The sequence below is a fragment of the Plecotus auritus genome, assembly GCF_963455305.1.
Source record: "Plecotus auritus genome assembly, chromosome: 14".
In the NCBI taxonomy this organism is placed as follows: Eukaryota; Metazoa; Chordata; class Mammalia; order Chiroptera; family Vespertilionidae; genus Plecotus; species Plecotus auritus.
In genome coordinates, this window is record NC_137780.1 from 249,493 (window position 1) to 269,381 (window position 19,889).

Consider the following 19,889-nt stretch of genomic DNA (forward strand, 5'->3'; position numbering starts at 1 on the left):
CACGGGCGACGCCACAACCGGCTGGGCCAGGCTGGGCTTATTTTAAAAAATGTGTTCTTTTTTATTGACTTGAGAGAAAGAGGAAAGGAGAGAGAGAGAGAGAGAGAGAGAGAGAGGTAGAAACATCAATGATGAGAGAGAATCGTTGATCGGCTGCCTCCTGCATGCCTCCACTGGGCATGGAGCCCACAACCTGGGCATGTGCCCTGACCGGGAGTTGAACCAGCGACCTGCTTTGTTTTAATGATCTAGGGTATTCTTTACTGCGGCTGCGTTGGGAAGGTGTGTCCTGACCGGAGTGTAGCCATGTTTCCTTTTCAGACCCTGTGTCTGTCCTTCACCCAGCAGCTGGTTCTGTTTCTTTCCGGCTCAGTTTTACGGAGCGGAAAGCCACCCCTTCGTCTCCTCTGATGTCTCCGTCCAGGTGGCCTTTCGTGCGAGTGTCACTGAGAACCTCCCGTTTCTCCGTCCCTAGGTTTACCGGACTAACCAGTGTGCCGGGGAGTTTGTGATCACGTTCCCGAGAGCCTACCACAGCGGCTTCAACCAAGGCTTTAACTTTGCTGAGGCCGTGAACTTCTGCACCGTGGACTGGGTATGGGAGATGCCCAGGAGCCTCTGCTGCTGTCTCTCGGGCAGAAGGCTTTGCGGGCAGTGTGCTTGCTTAAACCTATTGCCCCTCAGAAGGCTGGTCGGCGGGTAGTGGCCCCTTCCCCGTCCCCGGGGCGAGACCAGGCGCTCGCCCACGGCCTGTCCTGAGCCCTCTGCTCGGGTCAGCGGACAGTTGTTTCTTGTGTAAAAGGCTCGACAGACGGTCTCTTGATTCACACTTTAACTGAAGCTCAGCATCTCGCTGCAAACGGATGGCGGTCCAGTCTGAAGCCCGGTCCTCGCTGAGCACTAACTGAGTGTCCCCAGCAGCCGCTCCGGTGACACCGCTGGTCTCAGTTGTGTGTGAGGGCGGGTTTCCTGTCAGTATTCTCACTGTCACTCACCAACAAGGTGCTGCTTGAGTGTGGCGTTAGCTCTGACGAGTGATGGCTGCTCGTTGTTTCTGAGGGACGAGGCTCCTGCACCTGTAACTGTTGGGTGTCGTTCGGAGCATTTTGGTCCCTGAAGTTCGTTAGCCACGCCCCGTTCGGCACAGCTGCTTCAGAAAATGTGTAAATCCACATTTCCAATTCCATTCTTCCTGGTTGTGAACAGCAATGCAATGTTAATACATTGGGGCCTTGTAAATGACTTTTTAAAAAATATATATTTTTATTGATTTTTTACAGAGCGGAAGGGAGAGGGATAGAGAGTTAGAAACATCGATGAGAGAGAAACATCCATCAGTTGCCTCCTGCACACCTCCCACTGGGGATGTGCCCGCAACCAAGGTACATGCCCTTGACCGGAATCGAACCCGGGACCCTTCAGTCCGCAGGCCGACGCTCTATCCACTGAGCCACACCGGTCAGGGCGTAAATGACTTTTTAATGAAGGTGACTCATGCCAGTCTTGGAGATGCAGGATTTAAAGGGGCCCAAGGCTCCTAGAGCTGACACATGCTCTGCAGGACCCAGAAGGTGACCTTTGGGGATGGTGTCACGAGGTCGGTGTCGTTGGCAGCAGGACGCCAACGACAGTGGCTCATGTGCTTCCCTGTCTCCCCAGCTGCCCCTGGGCCGCCAGTGCGTGGAGCACTACCGCCTGCTGCACCGCTACTGCGTGTTCTCCCACGACGAGATGATCTGCCGCATGGCCGCCAAGGCCGGCGTGCTGGACGTGGTGGTGGCTTCCACCGTCCAGAAGGACATGGCCATCATGATCGAGGACGAGAGGGCGCTCCGCGAGACCGTCCGCAAGCTGGTGAGGCTCTGGAAGCCCAGCACTGGGCTGTGGGTCTTACTTAGCGGAGTTCGTGGGCACTTCAGTGCCGTTTATAAAAGTCGTGTCTTCGTCTGGTTCTCCGTGGGTACGGACGAGCGGAACAACAGGTGTCTGTCTGTCTGTCTCCCTTCCTCTCTCTCTAAAATACGGGTGGTTTTCAGAACCCCACAGTCAGAATTAAAGAGTGAAACAGGAGCTTGAGGTTCACGAGCCGACGGCACCCTGATGTCGGGTTGGCCCAATAGGGAGGAAGGGGGCGGGCTCGCTCGGTCACCACGAGGTGCGTCCGGGTCTGGCTGGCACGAGCTGCAGCTGCAGCTGCAGGTGAAGGTCACTGGCGTCAGCCTTGGTTTTCCTCGACACCTTTTCCGCTAGCAGATGCTTTATGGGGCCTCGTCCTGGCACAGACGGTCTGACCTTTTCAGAGAACGGGGTCCCTCAGATAACTTGTGGGGTGCAGGGCTCTGTGCCACTTGGCATCGTCCCCCTCTCAGCAGGTCTGTGCCCGTGTGGTGGTCCAGCGGCCTCTGCGTGCTTGTCCTGGGGGCGGTGGCCACACGGTCCTGCAGAGACCGCCAAGCTCGCTCTGTTGCAGGGCGTCATTGATTCGGAAAGAATGGATTTTGAGCTGTTGCCGGACGATGAGCGTCAGTGTATAAAGTGCAAAACGACGTGCTTCATGTCGGCCGTGTCCTGTGCCTGCAAGCCCGGCCTGCTGGTGTGCCTGCACCACGTGCCGGAGCTGTGCTCCTGTCCTCCCGGCCGGTACAAGCTGCGGTGAGTAGGTTTTTAAGCCTTTGCTTTAGGAAGATGGCTGTCTTCTGTGGGAAACGGAACCTGTGGTAAAAGCTCAGGGGCCGCCCTGTTCCAGGGCGAAGTACAGCGTGTGACACTGACTCCTCCAAACCCACGTGCCGGTTGCAGGTACAGGTACACCCTGGATGACCTCTACCCCATGATGAACGCACTGAAGCTGCGAGCGGAGTCGTACAACGAATGGGCCGTGACTGTGAACGACGCTCTGGAGGCGAAGATCAGCAAGAAGAAAAGTACGTGGTCAGGACGGACTTGGTGACCGGCAGGGGGCTGGTGGCAAGAAGCCACGCCAGATGGCACAGCCGGCAACTGGTCCTGCCGGCTCTGCAGCCCGGCTCACCCAGCCCGAGCCGACGAGGTTTAAACCCGAGTGATGGGGAGGTGCCCCTGCATCCAGCGAGGCCCCGGTGGGGGGCAGTGCACGATGGCGTGCTTCATGATGGCCACACGGTTAGGGAGCAGAGTGACCCTCACCTCTTTGTCTCAAACAAAGTGTTTCACGTTTGACACGGAACCTTAGGAACTTGTTCACGAGATGTCGCGATAGAGGCAGCGCCTCTGGAGAGCTGGTGTCAGTCCTGTTCTCATCGGCTCCTGCCTCCCGTCCCCTCCCTGTCCCCTCAGGTCGCCGGGCTTCCCTGGCTGAGCCTCACGGGTGCCCTCGGTGTTCAGGGGCGGCACGGGGCCCTGCGGTGAGCACACCGCTGCCGGCCAGCTGCAGAGGGGGTGCCGGAGGGAGGGGGGGCGTGTGGCACGGACAGGGTTTGCACCGACTTTGTTCTGATGAGTCGGCTGCTCCCATGTAAACGTCTCGGCTCTAAAGGGTTCGCACTGCAGGGCAGCTCGAGGCACTTGCTGGAAACGCTCACGTTGAGCATCAGCGGTGCCGTGACAAAGCGTTGCAGGTGCTTGTGGGTCAGAGCTGGTGAACGCGGGCTCCCCTCTGCACACCCGTCCGTGGGAACCGACGCGGTGGCCACAGGAGGGCGCCTTTCCTTCATTCCTAGGCCTCGCCAGCTTGAAGGCTTTGATCGAAGAGTCTGAGATGAAGAAATTCCCGGACAACGACCTCCTGCGCCACCTTCGCCTGGTCACGCAGGACGCGGAGAAGTGCGCCTCTGTGGCCCAGCAGCTGCTCAACGGGAAAAGGCAGACCAGGTGTGTGCCGGGGCCGCCGGCCTCGTGGCTGAGCTGGGTGGGGAGCTGGGGCTCCCGCTGCCCTGGCTCCGCGGATCCGGGAGGGGGTGGGTGTGTGCTCACGTGGCCTCGGGCCTGTGTCTCTAAAGATTCCGATCTGGGGGAGGCAAGTCCCCGAACCAGCTGACGGTGAGCGAGCTCCGGCAGTTCGTGACGCAGCTGTACGCACTCCCCTGCGCCCTCAGCCAGGCCCCACTGCTGAAGGTAATTGCCCGGCGCCCGGAGGCCTGGGGACCCTGCGCTGTCTTCGTGGCAGTGCTGCTAGTGGCGCTGACGGGCGTGTGCAGGGCGAGGACAGCAGGGGGAGAGGAGCTGGCAGGGTCTTGTCCGAGTCGCTGTCTCAGCGTCACTGAGCCGTGCGTTACCCTGTTTACGTTATTTCTAACGTTCGGTGAGGCGATGAGGGGCGTGTTGACTATGCGGGGGAGGCTAAGTACGGAGGAAACCAGCGACCGAAATCCCCGTTCTGATGCCACAACCCGTGCTTTCCAGGACCTTCTGAGCCGCGTAGAAGAGTTCCAGCAGCAGAGCCAGAGGGTGCTCTCCGAGGAGACGCCCAGCGCGGCCGAGCTGCAGGAGCTGCTGGACGTCAGCTTTGAGTTCGACGTCGACCTCCCGCAGCTCACGGAGGTGCGCGTCCGCCTGGAGCAGGCCCGTTGGCTGGAGGAGGTGCAGCAGGCGTGCCTGGACCCCAGCTCCCTCACCCTGGACGACATGAGGCGCCTCATAGACCTGGGGGTGGGCCTGGCCCCGTACGCGGCCGTGGAGAAAGCCATGGCCAGGCTCCAGGAGCTGCTCACGGTGTCTGAGCACTGGGACGACAAGGCCCGGAGCCTGCTCAGAGCCAGGTGAGCCGGCGGCGGGCGGGCGGCCGGGGAGCGGGGACAGGCGCTCGGGCGCTCAGCTGTGCATGGGGTGCAGGGAGAAACCGCGGAGGTGCTGGGCTGGCTTGAAAGTTGGACAAAAGAAGGTTAATTTTTTCTTTCTGATTATGAAAGGAATCATTCAAATAGACATGCCTTTTCTAGCCTTTTCTACGTGACACCATCTTTGAGAGAGGAAATATTGACAAACAAGAGCAGCTGCTGTTTGACTCAGTGAATGATTGGGACCCGGGGGGCCTTAGAGAGAAGGGTCCGAGCTCGTGCTGGTTCTGTGGCACGAGGGGCCGGCTGGACGGCGGGGCTGCCGCAGAGGAGTTGCCGGCGCCTCGTCTCTCCCGAGAGGGCACGGGACCAGGCAAACTGTCCACCATCCTCCGTCTGTCTGATGGTCGCTTGGTCCAGTTGACAACATAACGCACAAGAAATAATCTAAGTCACAGACATTCTCTAGCCCTAACGTGGTGGTCATTGGCAGAGGACAAGGATTTGTCATGCTCTGCTTTTGGTATGTTGCTACCCTAGAGAACTCTTAAAGGTTTTTAACTGAATTTACTGGGTGACATTGGTTAATTAAGTTATATAGGCTTCAGGTCTACAAACATCATCTGTCTATTGCGACATCCTGGATGACTTTAATTTTCTTAGTGAAATTGTGTCTCGACACGTATCGGGTTTAGCATGAAGGACTGCTGAGCTGCGAGTGGAGGTGTGTGGCTATACGCCCATCCAGCGAGGATTGAGGAGAACTGAAATGCTTTGCTAAGTCCTTCGCTGTCACTTAGATGCTCTTAAGTCTTAGGCAGCCATTTAAAACTAATTAGTTGAATATTTAGTAGTTATTGCCATTTAAAAAACTGACTTGCTAGACTGAAATTCCTTCGAGATGGTTTTTCTCGTTTCTTTGGTAAACCCCAAGAGAAATGACATCATGCAGACGCTGAGCGGCTTGCTTCTCTTTGCCAGGCCCCGGCAGTCGCTGACCAGCCTGGCCACGGCGGTGAAAGAGATCGAGGAGATCCCCGCCTACCTGCCCAGCGGGGCCGTTCTGAAGGACGCGGTGCAGAGAGCCAGGGACTGGCTTCAGGACGTGGAGGCCCTGCAGGTCAGTCTACAACGGTCGCGAGTGGGTCCGTGTGTCAGTGAGAGGAATCATTGAAAATTCGTGAAGGGTACTACGCTGGATTTCACTGCACAGACTCCGTGTTTGGGTGGGCCCGGTTACTAACTCTGTTCAACCGTGTTTTGATGTATTTATCCACGTATTTATCCACCTATTGGGTGACCATTTGTCACAAATATTTACAGTCTTTCGTAACAAATGGGGATCGAAGAAAAAGAGCTAAATAAGAATTTCAGAAAGAAATGGAGCTTTTTCATCTTCGATGAGCGTGCTTGTCTGTGTTTGGCGTGTCGGCAACTTGGATGGAGGCCATCAAGGGTCACGGGTTCGGTCTGTCTGTTACGTGATCATAGAGCCAGACGCGGCCTTGAGGCCCAGAAAATGCACCAGGTGGCGGGGCGTGACCAGCAGTGCCTCTCGGTCCCTCAGAGGTGACGCTCCGAGTTCCAAAGGCTCTGGCCTCGGTGCTCGTGCCCGGTGCCAGGGGCTGCACCCACTGGCTGGTTTGTCAGCTAAAGAGAGAGTGACAGACAGTGCATTCGGGGACCTGCCCCGCTTCAGTGGCACCTTCATCTGGTTGATGTGGGAGTGTCTGCCTTTCTCTCTAACCTTCGTGAACCAAAAGGTCTTCTGGACCAAAAGGTCTTCTGGACCTATTGAGAAAAAGGGTCTTTGAACTGCTCAATGAGCTGTGCTTTAAGTTTTTAATTTATATTGTTTTTGAGTCTCAAATTCTGTTTTTTTAAAGCCATCAGATTCTAGGAATAAAATACCACCTTGTTTTCTGAACATTTGTGTTATTTTAAGAGGTGCCAATTAATCAATTGCCGACAAATGCCAGACAGGACATTTTTAGCCAGATGTTTGCACCGTGTGGGCATCCATCCCGGTGAACAGGGAAGAGCGGGGTATGGGGTGGTGAACGTCCACACACAGTTAAGGCGTGAGCCCAGCGAGCCACAGGGAAGTTCCCGCTGCGTCTGAGAGCGCGAGGAATTAGCGGAAGGTGAGGTCGTCGCCCCGAGGAGATGTGGGCCCGTGGGATCGGGACAGCCCAGGTGTCGGTATAGGTTTCCTCCCTCACGTCGTCATCCAGAACCGTTAGCATGTAGCGTGTAGCGTGTAGCGCGTCTGGCCTCCGGGTTGTCTGCTTGGCTCTTGGTGGTGTGTTCCTTTTCCTGTGAACTGGAAGTTAGCGTCGAAGCCTTGAAGGATTCAGTTGCCCCTTTTAGACTTGGATTCCGGGAGCTCTGGCCATCGTGGCCACGTTGGTGGAGCGTCGTCCCAGGTACCGAGGTCGCCAGTCGGCTTTCCGGTGGGACACATGCCCAGGTGGGGGGCTCGATCCCGGGAGGGGGCACGGCACGCAGGACACAGCCAGTTGATGTTCTCTCTCCCTCTCCCTTCCTCGCTCTAAAATGGGTAAAAACAATTTTAAAAAGGTCTGTCCTGTGGTCTGGATATGTCTATTGCATCCTATCAGGAGACCCCAGTGATGCCGTGATTCACTGCTGTCCCCACCCCACCCAATGCTCGATCCTTCCAGGGGCGTTTCATTCATTCTCAAGGCCTGGTCCCAGTACCAGCAGCCTTAGCACCATTTCTCGTAGAGATGCCAACCACGGCCGCCTTCCCTGGGGATCTGAGTCAAGTCCTGGGGGTGGGGCCCCAGGAAGCTGCCCAGCCCTCCCGCGGGTTCTCAGGGAGCGCGGGAACGGCCGCGGGCTTGCTCGGCTCACGGTCCTTTCCCGGGTAATTCGTCTGGTTAGCTGGTCACTGGTGAGTGGGTTGGAGTAAGAGATGGTTGTGTTGCTTTTATCCGTGTGGAGTCCGTTGGCTCCTGCAGGGGTGCAGAGGTCCCGAACTGCTTCCCGTGGCAGCCAGGTGCCCGGTGAGCGGAAGGGGCCTCTGGCTGGAACGAAGGGACCACAGGGGAGTCGGGCTCACGGTTGTTCCTGGGCCCGGCTGTTTGCTGACTTCTCCACTCACTGGTCCCGGGAGAAGACCCCCCCCCTCGCGCTGCCGTGCGTCAGCCGGCGGGTCCGGGGGTCCTGCCTGCGTTGAGCTTGTGGACGCTGTGGAGGGCCCCGTCCGAACCGGGCTTGTCTGAGCTGCTCTCCTTTCCTCGGTGTTCAGGCTGCAGGGCGTGTGCCCGTGCTGGACACGCTGGTGGAGCTGGTCACGCGCGGCCGCTGCATCCCCGTGCACCTGAGCTCCCTGCCACGGCTGGAGGCCCTGGTGGCCGAGGTCCAGGCCTGGAAGGAATGTGCTGCCAACACGTTCTTGATGGAGAACTCCCCGTACTCGCTCCTGGAGGTAAGCGCAGCGGCCGCCGCGCACCTCGCTTCCCAGCAGGCACCGCGGCCCGTCTGTGCTGCGGGAGCGGTCCGTTCCGCGGAGCAGGAGCTCCTCCTGAGCTTCCAGCGACTCCACGGCCACGCGTTTGTGGGCGTCGCGAGGAGGTGCTGTGTTTGGGGAAGGGCTTTTCTCCTTGACGTTCCCCATCGTGTTGAGGTGGGACTTGCACCTGCAGGCGGAGCTGACCACTGCCCGCCCCGGGGAGGGCTGTCGCTCACTCTCTAGTTCCATGAGCTGAGGCCGGTCGTGTCTTAGGCCTGGAATCGAGGTCCGTGCTTGGCGAGACGTGCTGCTTTCTCCCTTCGCCCCTGTCTCCCTCCTCAGTCAGGGCCGCTTGTCGCAGATAAGATGCTGGACGGTCAGAAACGTGCCCCGCCCCCCCCTCCCAGCTCCGGGCCTCGGGGCCATGTCTGAAGCCCGTGGGGCCGTGTCTGAAGCCCGTGGCCGAGCTTGTGCTGCGCCCCGTTAGGTGCTGTGTCCTCGCTGTGATGTCGGCCTTTTGGGATCAAAGCGGAAGCAGAGGAAGTTCAAGGAGCCCTTGCCCAGCGGGAAGAAGCGGAGCAGCCGGCTGGAGAGCCTGAGCGACCTGGAGCGCGCCCTGGCCGAGAGCAAGGAGACGGCCGCCGCTGTGCGTGGCCCCCCTCCCCCTTCCCCCTTCCCCCTTCCCCCCTTCCCCACTTCCCCCCTACCCCCCACCCCATCACACGTCTGGGGAGGGCGGGCAGGAGAGTCAGTTATAAGCACAGCTTTCCCAGGAGGACTTCCTGAGAGTTGCTGGAAGGGAAGTGTCCTGGGGAGGATGCACAGAGGCCAGCAGACCTGGGGGCGGGGGCGGGGGCCTGGGCGCTGACGACCTTCAGGGAGAAATGCCGAGAGCGGGCTGGGCGCCTGCCGGGCCTGCGCTGAGCGGGCGCTGCGATCCAGGATGCCCGTCCCAGGATGAAGCCACGTGGCCAGTGTGCAGTGAGCACAGTTCCGGGGCAGAGGAGTGTGATTTGGATGGAAGTACAATCGACGTATAACGTGGCTTTGGTTCTGGGTGCACAGAGCACGGCGGGTTATTTGTGTTGTGAATGATCACAGCGTCTAAACACCCCTCACCACACAGACTCTTAATAAGAACTTTTAGGGTCTGCTGGCCTCAGCGCCTTCCCATACTCCGTGCAGCCACCCCGTGTGCTGCACCAGGACTTGCTGCGGTGAGAGCTGGACGTCTGGACCTTTTGACCCCCTGCACCCACATTGCCCACTCGCCACCCTGCCCCGGCACCACCACTCAGTTCTCTGTCCCTGAGCTTGGGGTTTTCGGTTCCGTGTGAAAGTGAGGTACGCGACTGGTCCCTGTCTGACTTGTTTCACTTACAGTAGCTGATGCCCTCAGGTCCCTCCTTGTTGTTGCAAATGTCGGGGCTTCCTCCTCGTCACGGCCGAGCAGTGTCTCACTGTGTATGAGCCACATCTTCCCCATCACCCATCACAGACCCTTCACGAGGAGCCGGGGTCACTGCCTGTGGTTGCTGGGTCCAGCGCACACACGGCTGGTGCTGCAGGTGGTAGACGGGGGCCAAAGGTCATGTGGCTGCTCCGGGAGGCGCCTCCGTCTGCAGCAACGGGGCTGGAAGCCGGCAGAGAGCTCAGCAGTCAGTGCACGGAGCGAGCGCAGAGCAGGCCTTTCTGTAGGAGACGAGGGGGCAGGAAGTTGGACGCTCCGGGCGCGTGCCAGCCACGCCTCTCCCACGGCCGCGGGCAGGCAGGCACGGTGTCCCCGCACGGCACACGTGTGACGCCGTCCTCTGTCATGCCTTTCAGATGGCGGCGCTGGGGGAAGCCCGCCTGCGGGAGATGGAGGCTCTGCAGTCCCTCCGCCTGGCCAACGAGGGGAAGCTGCTGGCGCCCGGCCAGGAGGCGGAGACCAAGGTCTGCCTGTGCCAGGAGGCCCCGGCCGCCCCGATGGTCCAGTGCGAGCTCTGCCGGGACGCCTTCCACACGGGCTGCGTGGCGGTGCCCGGCGCCTCGCCAGGCCCCCGCATCTGGCTGTGTCCCCTCTGCCGGCGCTCGGAGAAGCCTCCGCTGGAGAAGATCCTGCCGCTGCTGGCCTCCCTGCAGCGCCTCCGCGTGCGCCTGCCCGAGGGCGACGCCCTGCGCTACATGATCGAGAGGACGGTGAGCTGGCAGCACAGGGCCCAGCAGCTGCTGGCGTCCGGGAGCCTCACGCCCGTGCAGGCGCGCACGGGCCCCGGGCTGTCCCACGGCAGGTGGCCAGCCGCGGCGGGACCGGCGTCCGAGACCAGCAAGGTGAGCCGAGCCTTCTCTGCTGGCTGTGGGAGCGGCTCCTCTGCATCTTTCCCCACGGAGCCTGCGCTCCGGGGTTGCTGGTCCTGGCGCTTGTCCGTCCCTGGCACAGCGCCCACCTTGCCTGGCCCCCACCCGGGGCTGTTTTCTCAGCTCCAATGGCCAGGACTCGTCTCCGCCTCTCTGTCTCTAGAGCAGGTGCCCACGATGGTTCCGTGTCTGTGGGGCCCAGGCACGTGTCTGGTACGTGTGTGTGTGTGTGTGTATTTTTTGCTTGTTTCCCCGTTCTTCTCGGACTCGCTGAGTAGAACGGGACCTGGCCCTCTGCCTGCTGTTCTGGGGGAAGGACAGGCGGAAGGGTCCGGCACCAGGGAGCGGCTGAGGTCTCGCCGTCTGTGAGCTCCCTGTGAAAGCCCGAGTGCTGACCACACGGGCCGAGTCTGTGTCCCTGGGAAGTGCCCCGGAGGCAGCTTCCTCCCCCAGGGGAACCGGCTGGCCAGCAGGAGGCCACGGCGCCCTCGAGAGCGAGGGACACGGGCCGTACGAATCCTGTGAGTTCAGAGGTCAGCAGGCCAGAGAGCAGGACAGAAAACTGGTCCTCGTGTTTCTCATGGTTTACGTTTCTGTCCAGGCGTCTGGAACCCAGGCCTGGCACGTAGCTCACGATGGGTCACACTTTTGTTGCCCAGGTGGGAGGTGGTCGTGGGCAGCCCGCGGGAGACGCGTGTCCCTGTGCGCAGGCTCTGCCGGGGCGCGTTTGCTCGTCGAGGGGAGAGCACGACTGTTCACTTACTGATGTGGGGTCCGAGGAGCGTTTCTCCTGGCCCCTCCCGCGGACGTGGGGACGGGGAGGGCGTGTGGCTGCCAGCAGGGCCTCCGCTGGCTGTTGGTGCTGACTTCCTGTGGTGCCCTCCCCTGGAGTCAGGAGGCCGAGGCTCGTGGGCGGTGCTGACCTGACTGCCCTGCTTCCTCCCTGCAGGCGCCTCAGCCTCCCGGCACCGCGTCCCCCGAGCCCGGCGACCAGGACAGCAGGAGCTCGTCCCTGCACGCCCCCTTCTTGGCCGGATGGAGCTGCGTTCCCCTCCAGGGTGCGTTCCGTGCTTGTGTGAGGCTGGGTCGCGCAGGGGTCCTTGCTATGGGCGAGGAGCGCCAACCACAGCCGAGAGCCTGGTCCTCGCGCGGGAGAGGGGACCAGGCGTTGGCCAGCAGAGGGGGAGCCTGTGAACGGCTCCAGTCCGGAGACAGGAGGCCGCGCAGCCATCCCCCCAGGAGGGGGAGGGGGAAGCATCTCCGTGAGGATCCGGCAGCGTTCCCTCGGAGGCCAGGCCGTGGGCGCCGGGTCCTCCCCCCTCAGGAGACGGGGGTCCGGGAGATGACCATGGGGAGCTGCCTCCTCTCCTCCCTGCCTGCCTGCCTGTAGCGCCCGCCCGGGGCTCTGTGCTGTCTGTCAGAGCTGCCGCGGCGTTAGAGGAGCGGAGGGAGCAGGGTCGGTGCAGGGTCGGTGCGCCCCCAGTCGGTCGTCAGGAGACTGAGGAGATGGAGTTTGGGCTCAGTGTGTTCACTGCTTCAGGCGTTCGGGGGAGCCGGACTCAGAAGGACAGGGTGCTGGTGGCTGGCGGGGTCCCTCTGCGGGGGGGGACCCGGGTCTGGCTGTGAGCGACCCCGTGGCCGTCAGCATGGTGACCTGACTGCCCTGTGGCAGGTGTGAGCCCAGAAGTGAGCGAGCTGCTGATGGAGGCGCAGCTGCTCCAGGTCACCCTCCCTGAGATCCAGGAGCTTTACCAGACGCTGCTCGCGAAGCCCAGCCCTGCCCAGCAGACGGGCCGCAGCTCCCCAGGCAGACCCGGGGGCGAGAAGGTGAGTGTGGCTGGGGGGGGGGCGGGGGGCGGGGAGAGACTGGTGGGCGGAGCGCCTCTCTCGTCTGGAGGGGCAGGTGTCTGCACCACCCGCCTGGGCTCCCGCCCGGGGTCTGGTCCTGCACGCGAGTCTGGGTTTTTCTTTTCTCACCACCTCGGGGTAAAAGCAGCTAGAAGCGGTTATCTTTCTCCCGTAAGAGACTCACGGTAGAGATGAGATGCGGTCATAGCGGGAAGGCCTTTTGAGAGAAAACTTCAGAATTCACAGATGTTCTCCGAGTTTCTCTTTAACACCTGCTTCGCGCCTCTGACCTCATGAGACAGCTGGTGGGAGGACGGGGTGAGCCGAGGTGTCGGTGCCGAGTGCTGACCGGGTGCAGGGGCTGCGTCCCCCTGTCCCGCGCTCACTGACCCGTAACCCTTGGGGCCTGGAATACGTCTGCGGGTGGAGGCCCGTCCTTAGAGGAGGGGGTGCTGGCTGGTTCCCTAGGAGCTGGGGTCGGGGGCAGGCTCTGCAGTCAGTCCCGCCTCCGGCTGCCGCTTGAAGGAAGGAGGGGGCAGCTCCCACGGCCCGTGCGGGTGGTCGCCTGGGGGTCAGGCGTGTCTGTAGCATCTTTTCCCAGAACCCCGTGAGGCACTAGCGGGGCCCGGGGAAGGGGTGCCGCGGGGCCCAGGCAGTGTTTCTCAGCACTGACGGGCGCGTGGGGCTCTGTCACGGCGAACCCTCGGCTCGCGGTGTTGGTTGTGGGCGGCCCGGAGGCTAAGCCGCACTGGCTCTCCCCCACCCAGAGCGACGGCTGCCGCGCCAAGCGGGAGGGAAGCAGCAGCCTGGAGAGGAAGCCGAAGCGGCGCCCCGAGAGAGACGGCCTCGCCGGCGAGCGCTGGGGCCGCGTGCGGAAGGTGTGGGCCCCCGGGCGGAAGCGGCTCAGACTGGGCCACCCCCAGGACACGGACACTTTCCAGTTAGAGGGCGAGCGCGGCTACGCGTCGGTCCGCGCGGCCGACACCCGCTCCCTGCCCTCGGACACCTCCTCCTCGGAGCAGGAGGACTCTGAGGACGAAGACGCCATCTGCCCGGCTGGGAGCTGCCTGCAGCCGGAGGGAGATGAGGTCAGTGCGGCTTGGCCTCGAGGACGCGCGTCCCCTTAGCTCCGCGCCCTGGCGCCCGCCCGCACCCGCCGGGCCTGTCTCTCCTGCTGCCTGCTCTGCTCTGAGTGATCTCCTCTCCGCCCGGCTCCGCCCTCACCAGCGCTCCTGGTCTTCTCCCTTTTCCTGAAGAAACTCTTCTCCTCCCTCCTTCCTCTTCCTGCTCCTCCGGCGCCGCCGCCCTGGCGCTCGGCAGGTGGGGGGTGCGGATGACGCCGTGGCTCAGAGTCACGGGCGGCTGTCTCGGCCCAAGGCAGCCACGACCGAAGAGTGGCTCTGACTCGGCTGCTTCGCTGCTGTCCCCGTGGTGGGGCGGCCGCGGCGGCGCCGGCCTGGATGCTGTGCGGGGCCCGCCCGGATGCGCCCGTTCTCCCCTCAACACCCGTCTCCCTGCTCTTTGTAACCAGGTGGACTGGGTCCAGTGTGATGGCAGCTGCAACCAGTGGTTCCATCAGGTCTGTGTTGGTGTCTCCCCAGAGATGGCGGCGAAGGAGGACTACGTCTGTGCGCGCTGCGCCGGGACGGCCGCGCCGAGCCGGAAATAAACCCGCCCTTGTGGAGGGGCCGCTGCCGTTCCTCAGCGGAGCCACAGGACTGGGTCACACCAGCCTGTACACGGTGCTATTTCTATTCCGAATGGATCGTTTTCCAGAACTCTTTGGAAAAAAGAAAAAAAACAACTAAAAATTTTTTGACACCTTTTGTATTTTTTCCGTAAGAGCTGTTTGTGGTTGTTGGGTGAAACGCTGGCTGTGTGGCAGGGCTCCCACCCACTGGAAGGCTCTGGCGCTCGCACCTTCTCATGCACAGCACCCCACGCGCTGCCGGACCCCCCACCAGCCCAGCTCCGTCTGGTGCCCAGAGGCACAGAATTCCGTAAATCCTCGTGGGAGGAGTTCTCCGTTTACTGTTACCATATTGGGAACTTGAGTTTTCACTTTGGGGTTTTGTTTGTTTCTTTATCCGCTTTTCTTTTCCTCGTAGACTAGGTTTATTTATCTGAGCAATAACTTCCATGTTGTTTCAGTGGCTGGAATTAAAACAAAACAAACTTCCGAACAGTGTGTTGGTGTTCAGCATGTGGTTGGCGTGCGGAGCGCCCGTGTCGGTCCCGGTGTCCCCGATGAGCCCGTGACCCGGAGAGAGTGCCGAGGGCACCCAGCAGTGGCTGTCTCCGGCCGCTTCCGCCCCCGGCCTTTTCGGTAGCTCGTCTCCAGGTGGCGGTCACTTCGTGGATTAGGGCTTGGTCCTGCGAGAGCCACCGGACCGCAGCCCTTCTCGCTCCGCCGGGCGCCGCGGCCGTGGGCGGTGCCGCTCACACTCGGGCCGCTGCCCCTGCCCCACGTGTTCGGGATAGAAACGGTGTCTGAGGCCCTGCTTCCTCAGCGCGGGCAGTCGCTCCCAGACTCGGAATCCGTGCTCCGTGCTCCGTGCTCCGTGCTCCGTGCTCCGCGCAGGAGTGGCCTCTCGTTACCTGTGAGCTGACGGGGAGCTGGGTGAAGTGTCAGGACACCTAAGGGCCTGGGAAGCAGGGTGTCGCCTTGTCTGACGGGTGACGGGGCCCACAGACAACTCTCCGGGTGCAGTCTGGGATACGGCGATGCGGCCTTTTTAAATGTCCCGATCCTTAGAGCCCTCGGCCCTGGGACAGGATGCCCGCTGTCCCGCGGCGTTGAGATGAGAGGGAAGCTTAGAGGAAGCCTTAGCTGCAGAGAGCGTCTGCCCACCTGGTGCCCAGCTCCCTGCCCACCAGCTCTTGTTGTTCACCTGTGGGCCGTGCACAGTCCCAGCCAGAAGCACCTGTGTTGGGGCGAGTCTGCCTTGCTGAGGGGAAAGGCAGGAGTGAGAGCCACGGGTCCCGGATGCGGCGAAGGTCAAGAACGCCAGCCGCTGGGCGGTGCGCCAGCCCTGCCCGGGCACCGATCCCACAGACCTCGCGTCCCTGATGTCTGTCTCAGCACATGGCCTTCCAGCCGGTGCCGGGGTGCCAGGACGACTGCAGGGGGTTCCCTAAACCGTGTGTTGAGGGTTCACTGTGAGGCCAGGCTGTGTCCCACAGAAATGCCTGAACATGGCAGCAAAGGCAAACACGCTGCCTTCTCCATGTCGGCCCTCAGCCCTGAGAGGGGCCTGCGCCCAGGGTCGTCGGGTAAAGAGCCTGGTGGGCGAGGCCCGGCCCCGCGTCCAGGTCAGACTCGGCATTTCTCGTGCAGCCTCCGGCCTGAGGGTCTCGGACGCGCTGTGGGAGGCCGGCGGCTGGCACCTTCCTTCCAGCCTCCCAGGAGGTTCCTGTCTCTGGCACCTTCCTTCCAGCCTCCCAGGAGGTTTCTGTCTGGAGGTTAAGGCCAGAGCGGCCTCCTGTGGGGGAAGCGGGTAGAACCTGAGTCTCCCGCTTCATTCTGCGACGCGGAGCTCAGGACCTCGTACTCGAACCGCATGCCGGGGAGAAGAGCTGAGGCCACGGCGGAGATCACGGAGCCCTGGCACGGGCCTCACAGCCTTGCCCGGCCCTTTAAGCCTCAGCTTCCCCAGATTGGGGCGGGGGGCGGGGGGCTGTGCTGGGGGCGCGCGTGCGGGGCGGGATTGTAATAGAAATGTTAACAAATGGCCGCCCAAACAACACATTGTCTCGGGTAGGAACTTGCATAAAGGAAAACGGTTGTAAGCCCACTCCAAAGCTTACGGAGCCGATTTGTAAAGCGCGTGTCACTTCTTGCAGCTCTGCAGGTCCCAGGGCTGCGGCAGGAGGCATGCGGCCTCGCGTTTATCTTCAAGTGAGCATGGAAAGTCAGCAGGAGCCGGCCCACTCCGTTGGTTCTGGTTCCCTGTGCCAGGACGCGGGGCCGGGCCCGGCGGGTTGGATGCGTCTTGTTCCAGGGCCGCCTGCTGCACCGCTACAGGACGGACAGAGCCGCGTGGCCCGTCCAGGTGAGTGGACGCGAAAGGCCTGTTCCTGCTCTTCCCTAGGATGGGAAAGGAGAGACATTTAAAAATGGCCTTTCTGAGGAAACCGAGTTCCTTGCTCTATTTAAAGCAAGAGCCAAAGACACCCTCTCTTCCCCAGAAAACCGAGCTCCTGGCAAGCGTCCCTGGTTACAAGCCTGCCCTTTCCAGTACTTTTCCATAATCCTAGTAGGAACACAGACAAAAGAAAGACCCTTTTGCACAGGCTTGGCATAGGAAGGGTGACAAAGGACGAGAAAGACACGTGTAGCCCGTCTGGTGTCGCTCAGTGGTTGAGCACTGACCTATGAACCAGGAGGTCACGGATGCACAAGTCGATTCCCAGTCAAGAGCACATGCCTGGTTGCAGGCTCTGTCTCCGGTGTGGGGCGTGCAGGAGGCAGCCGCTCAGTGGTTCTCTCTCACCATGGATGTTTCCATCTCTCCCTCTCCTTCCTTCTCTGAAATAAAAAATTTAAAAAAATTCTTGCACTCATTTCAGTGGTTTATGTAATAATTAAAGCGGTCCCTATTAAAATAGATCGACTATTACGGAGCTGAACCGGTGAGAAGAGGAGGCTGTGGGTGCTCGGTGGGCCCGGGCCAGGGGTGATTTCTCAGAAGAAATGAGCTGGTTCGGGCGAGGGGGCGGCGGGAAGCCCCGGGCCTGGTGCTGGCAAGGCTCCGAGGCTCCGAGGAGACGCTTGGGGCTCTTGGAGCCATCCCGAGCCACGGATTCGGCCCTTCCGGCAGACTGGGGATTCTGCCCTCTTAACGCTACTAGTAAGTGGTCACCGTTCCTTCGGTGGCCCTCCACGGCACGTGGCTAGTGTCCGTCTCACTGAAGAGGTGGCCGGTGCTCAAGGGGGCTTTGCAATCAGAGGAGATGAGACCAGCCTGGGCCTGCACCTCGTTCCGGGGGAGCCCGTCTCCGAGCGCTTGGCTGGCTCCTGGTTGCAGGCTCTGGGTTTCGGCCTGAGCACATGGGGTCCCAGTGTTGGGGAGCCTGCTTCATGCCTGTCCCTGCCCGCCCACCCTCTCCTCTTGTTCCCAGACACAGAGTGGGCCGTGTGGCTTGGGGCCACAGCCACCAGGAGTCATTTGCTTTTTTTGTGGCCCAGGTTGTGAGGCGCTTGTTTTCTAGCGAGATCTAGAAATCTAGCGCCGTCTTGAGCTGCAATGTCCATAGTCAAAAGGACAAAGGCCTGAGGTGTCCCCCTCAGACACAGGACAGATGACCAGTGCCGTTTCCACGGCAGCGGCGCCGGGCTGTGCCTCGGGCGGTCCTACAGGAGGCAGGCTGGCACAGGTCTGGGCCCTGCCATGCGTGCCCATCCTGACTCCATCTCATTCCCATCCCACTCCGCTGGCCCTGCCCCCCCCCCCCAATAAGTTCCTCAGGCACAAGAGAGAACAGCTTTGGGTGGGAACTGCGTCCAGAAAGGAGGGCCGTTTGGAGAGGGACTGAGATTGGGGCGGGGGGGGGGGGAGGGGGGGCAGTGCCTGGATAGAAAGGCTCGCCTGGGCCCTGTTTCCACTGAGCCGCCCAGAGGAGAGCTGTGGCTGAGGGCAACTCTGGCTGCCACTCCAGGCTTGGCCACCAGAGGGCACCATGAGTCCCCGCAAGAGCCATGGATCTTCCTGCCACTCAGGGTTTGTCCCGCTCTTGCCAGTTACTAGGTGAACCGGTGAATAATGCGGATTCTTTTCAATCGATGGGGTTACACATTTGATCTACATGCGGTTTGATATGTATGCTATTGTACTGACAACAAGCTTCAAAACTTCATATGTCAAATTTTCTGAAGGTGTTAACATCGTGGATATTTTTACGCTTAAAAATGTCAAATTTTGTGCCAAAAGAAGAGCATTTGTGGGAAGTTTTCATTCATTATTTTGAAGAAAAGTGCTAGCGATGGACATTACTTTGAATAAAGCACTCGATGTTTCTCTTGAAATTACCGTGTTTTCTTTGATGACAAAATCCGCATTACTAACCGGTTAATGCCTAATCCGCATCGTTAACCAGTTAATAATCTGCATTACTAACCGGTACACCTAGAGGGGGTGAGTGCAGGCAGCCTTCGGTGTGTTTAGGCATACCGGGCTCCCTCCCCTTCCTGAACACCACCTTCCCAGCTTTGGCCTTTGAATAGGCTTGTTGCTGGGAAGAGGAGAGATTAAGGACGTGGGTCCTCTGGATCCTGGGAGGTCACAGGGAGAGGCTGGCCTGGTCGGAGGGCAGGTGTGCTGCCCGGGCACCTGTTACTGCTGCCCCAGAGCCTCCTCAGAGGAGACGGGCCAGGACGGACCTGCGGGAGGGCTGGCTGGGGCCTCAGGAAAGGCAGACATGGGTGCTGATCGGTTTCTGGCCCACAGACTGAGCGCGGGGAAGCAGTTGTGTGTGTGTGGGCGGGAGTGGGGGGACACACATAGGACTTACGGGGCTTGGAGCCGGTGGCTGAGCCAGACCACAACCCAGGTCCGGTTAACACGGGGCCGTGCTTCCCACTGCTCTGTGGCCTCGGCCAGGTCGCTGAGTTCTTCAGATGCTTCATAGCACTGAGTGCCCACACTGTCTGTTCTTAGGCTTTACGTGGACGTAACCCTAACACCTATGAGGTCACCCTTCCCTGTGGGTGTGGGCAAGGGTGGCTGGGACTTCAGGGCAAGGCTGTCCCTTGTCGGCTTTCGAGCTGTTTTCACTGCCGGAAGCCGGACTGTGTGGCTCCCTGTGCTAAGATCCTGCTCAGCGTCAGACGTTTTATTGAACCTTTGCAATCCCTTCATCGTCCAACAGCTAAAGCAGCTGAGGCTGTGGAGAGGCTGAGAAACATGCCGAAGGTCACAGTTTCCCTCACCAACCCCGGGGCCTTCGGTGAGGGCTTCCGCGCTCGAGTCCTGCCTGCCCCAGGGCCTTGCCCTGGAGGCCGTGGGCAGGCAACTCCCGGCCTCCTACCAGGTGGAGGAGGTGCTCTCTCTCAGGTTCCCGTGCACCTCCCTCCCTCCCTCCCTCCCTCAGGTGACTGATTGCCTCAGTCTGTCTCCCCCCGCGAGGCCTGAGCTGGTCCAGGTGAGAGCAGGCACCTCCTCGCAGCCCTGGCCGGCACCTGGCAGGCGCATCCCAGGAGGAGGTAGGGTTTTATGGACCGGATGGGTGATGGCTACACGAATGAGGCTGAAGCGTTAAGAGCCTTTGTTCTAGATTTGCACTCACGGCCCAGTCAGGGGAGGCTGGGGCCAGAGCCCCAGGAGTCTGCGTCCACGCTGGGACCATGGGGCGGCGCTGAGAGCGGGGAGGGGGAGCTGTCCAGTGCCTGCAGCGCGGACACACTGCCGGGCTGGGGACCGCAGAGCTTGGAAAAGCGTCGTGAGAAGTCCTCACCAGAACAGGGTGGGGGG

General features: G+C 61.0%; 1 protein-coding gene across 2 annotated transcripts in view; it reads left to right on the top strand.

The window, feature by feature from the left end:
• Positions 1–14,602, top strand: part of KDM5B (lysine demethylase 5B) — a 41,101-nt gene extending 26,499 nt beyond the window's left edge. Inside the window, exons 13-27 of one of the 2 annotated variants that reach the window (XM_080651109.1) lie at positions 476–595; positions 1,660–1,854; positions 2,471–2,652; positions 2,800–2,924; positions 3,699–3,849; positions 3,978–4,092; positions 4,381–4,736; positions 5,736–5,874; positions 8,029–8,208; positions 8,720–8,878; positions 10,060–10,545; positions 11,522–11,630; positions 12,245–12,399; positions 13,188–13,508; positions 13,952–14,602. In XM_080651109.1, coding sequence (XP_080507235.1) covers positions 476–595; positions 1,660–1,854; positions 2,471–2,652; positions 2,800–2,924; positions 3,699–3,849; positions 3,978–4,092; positions 4,381–4,736; positions 5,736–5,874; positions 8,029–8,208; positions 8,720–8,878; positions 10,060–10,545; positions 11,522–11,630; positions 12,245–12,399; positions 13,188–13,508; positions 13,952–14,089 — 2,931 coding nt within the window. In that variant the 3' untranslated portion in view covers positions 14,090–14,602. The remainder of the gene's footprint in view (positions 1–475; positions 596–1,659; positions 1,855–2,470; positions 2,653–2,799; positions 2,925–3,698; positions 3,850–3,977; positions 4,093–4,380; positions 4,737–5,735; positions 5,875–8,028; positions 8,209–8,719; positions 8,879–10,059; positions 10,546–11,521; positions 11,631–12,244; positions 12,400–13,187; positions 13,509–13,951) is intronic. The other variant, XM_080651108.1, reaches the window with a different exon arrangement.
• The last annotated feature ends 5,287 nt before the right edge of the window (positions 14,603–19,889 follow it).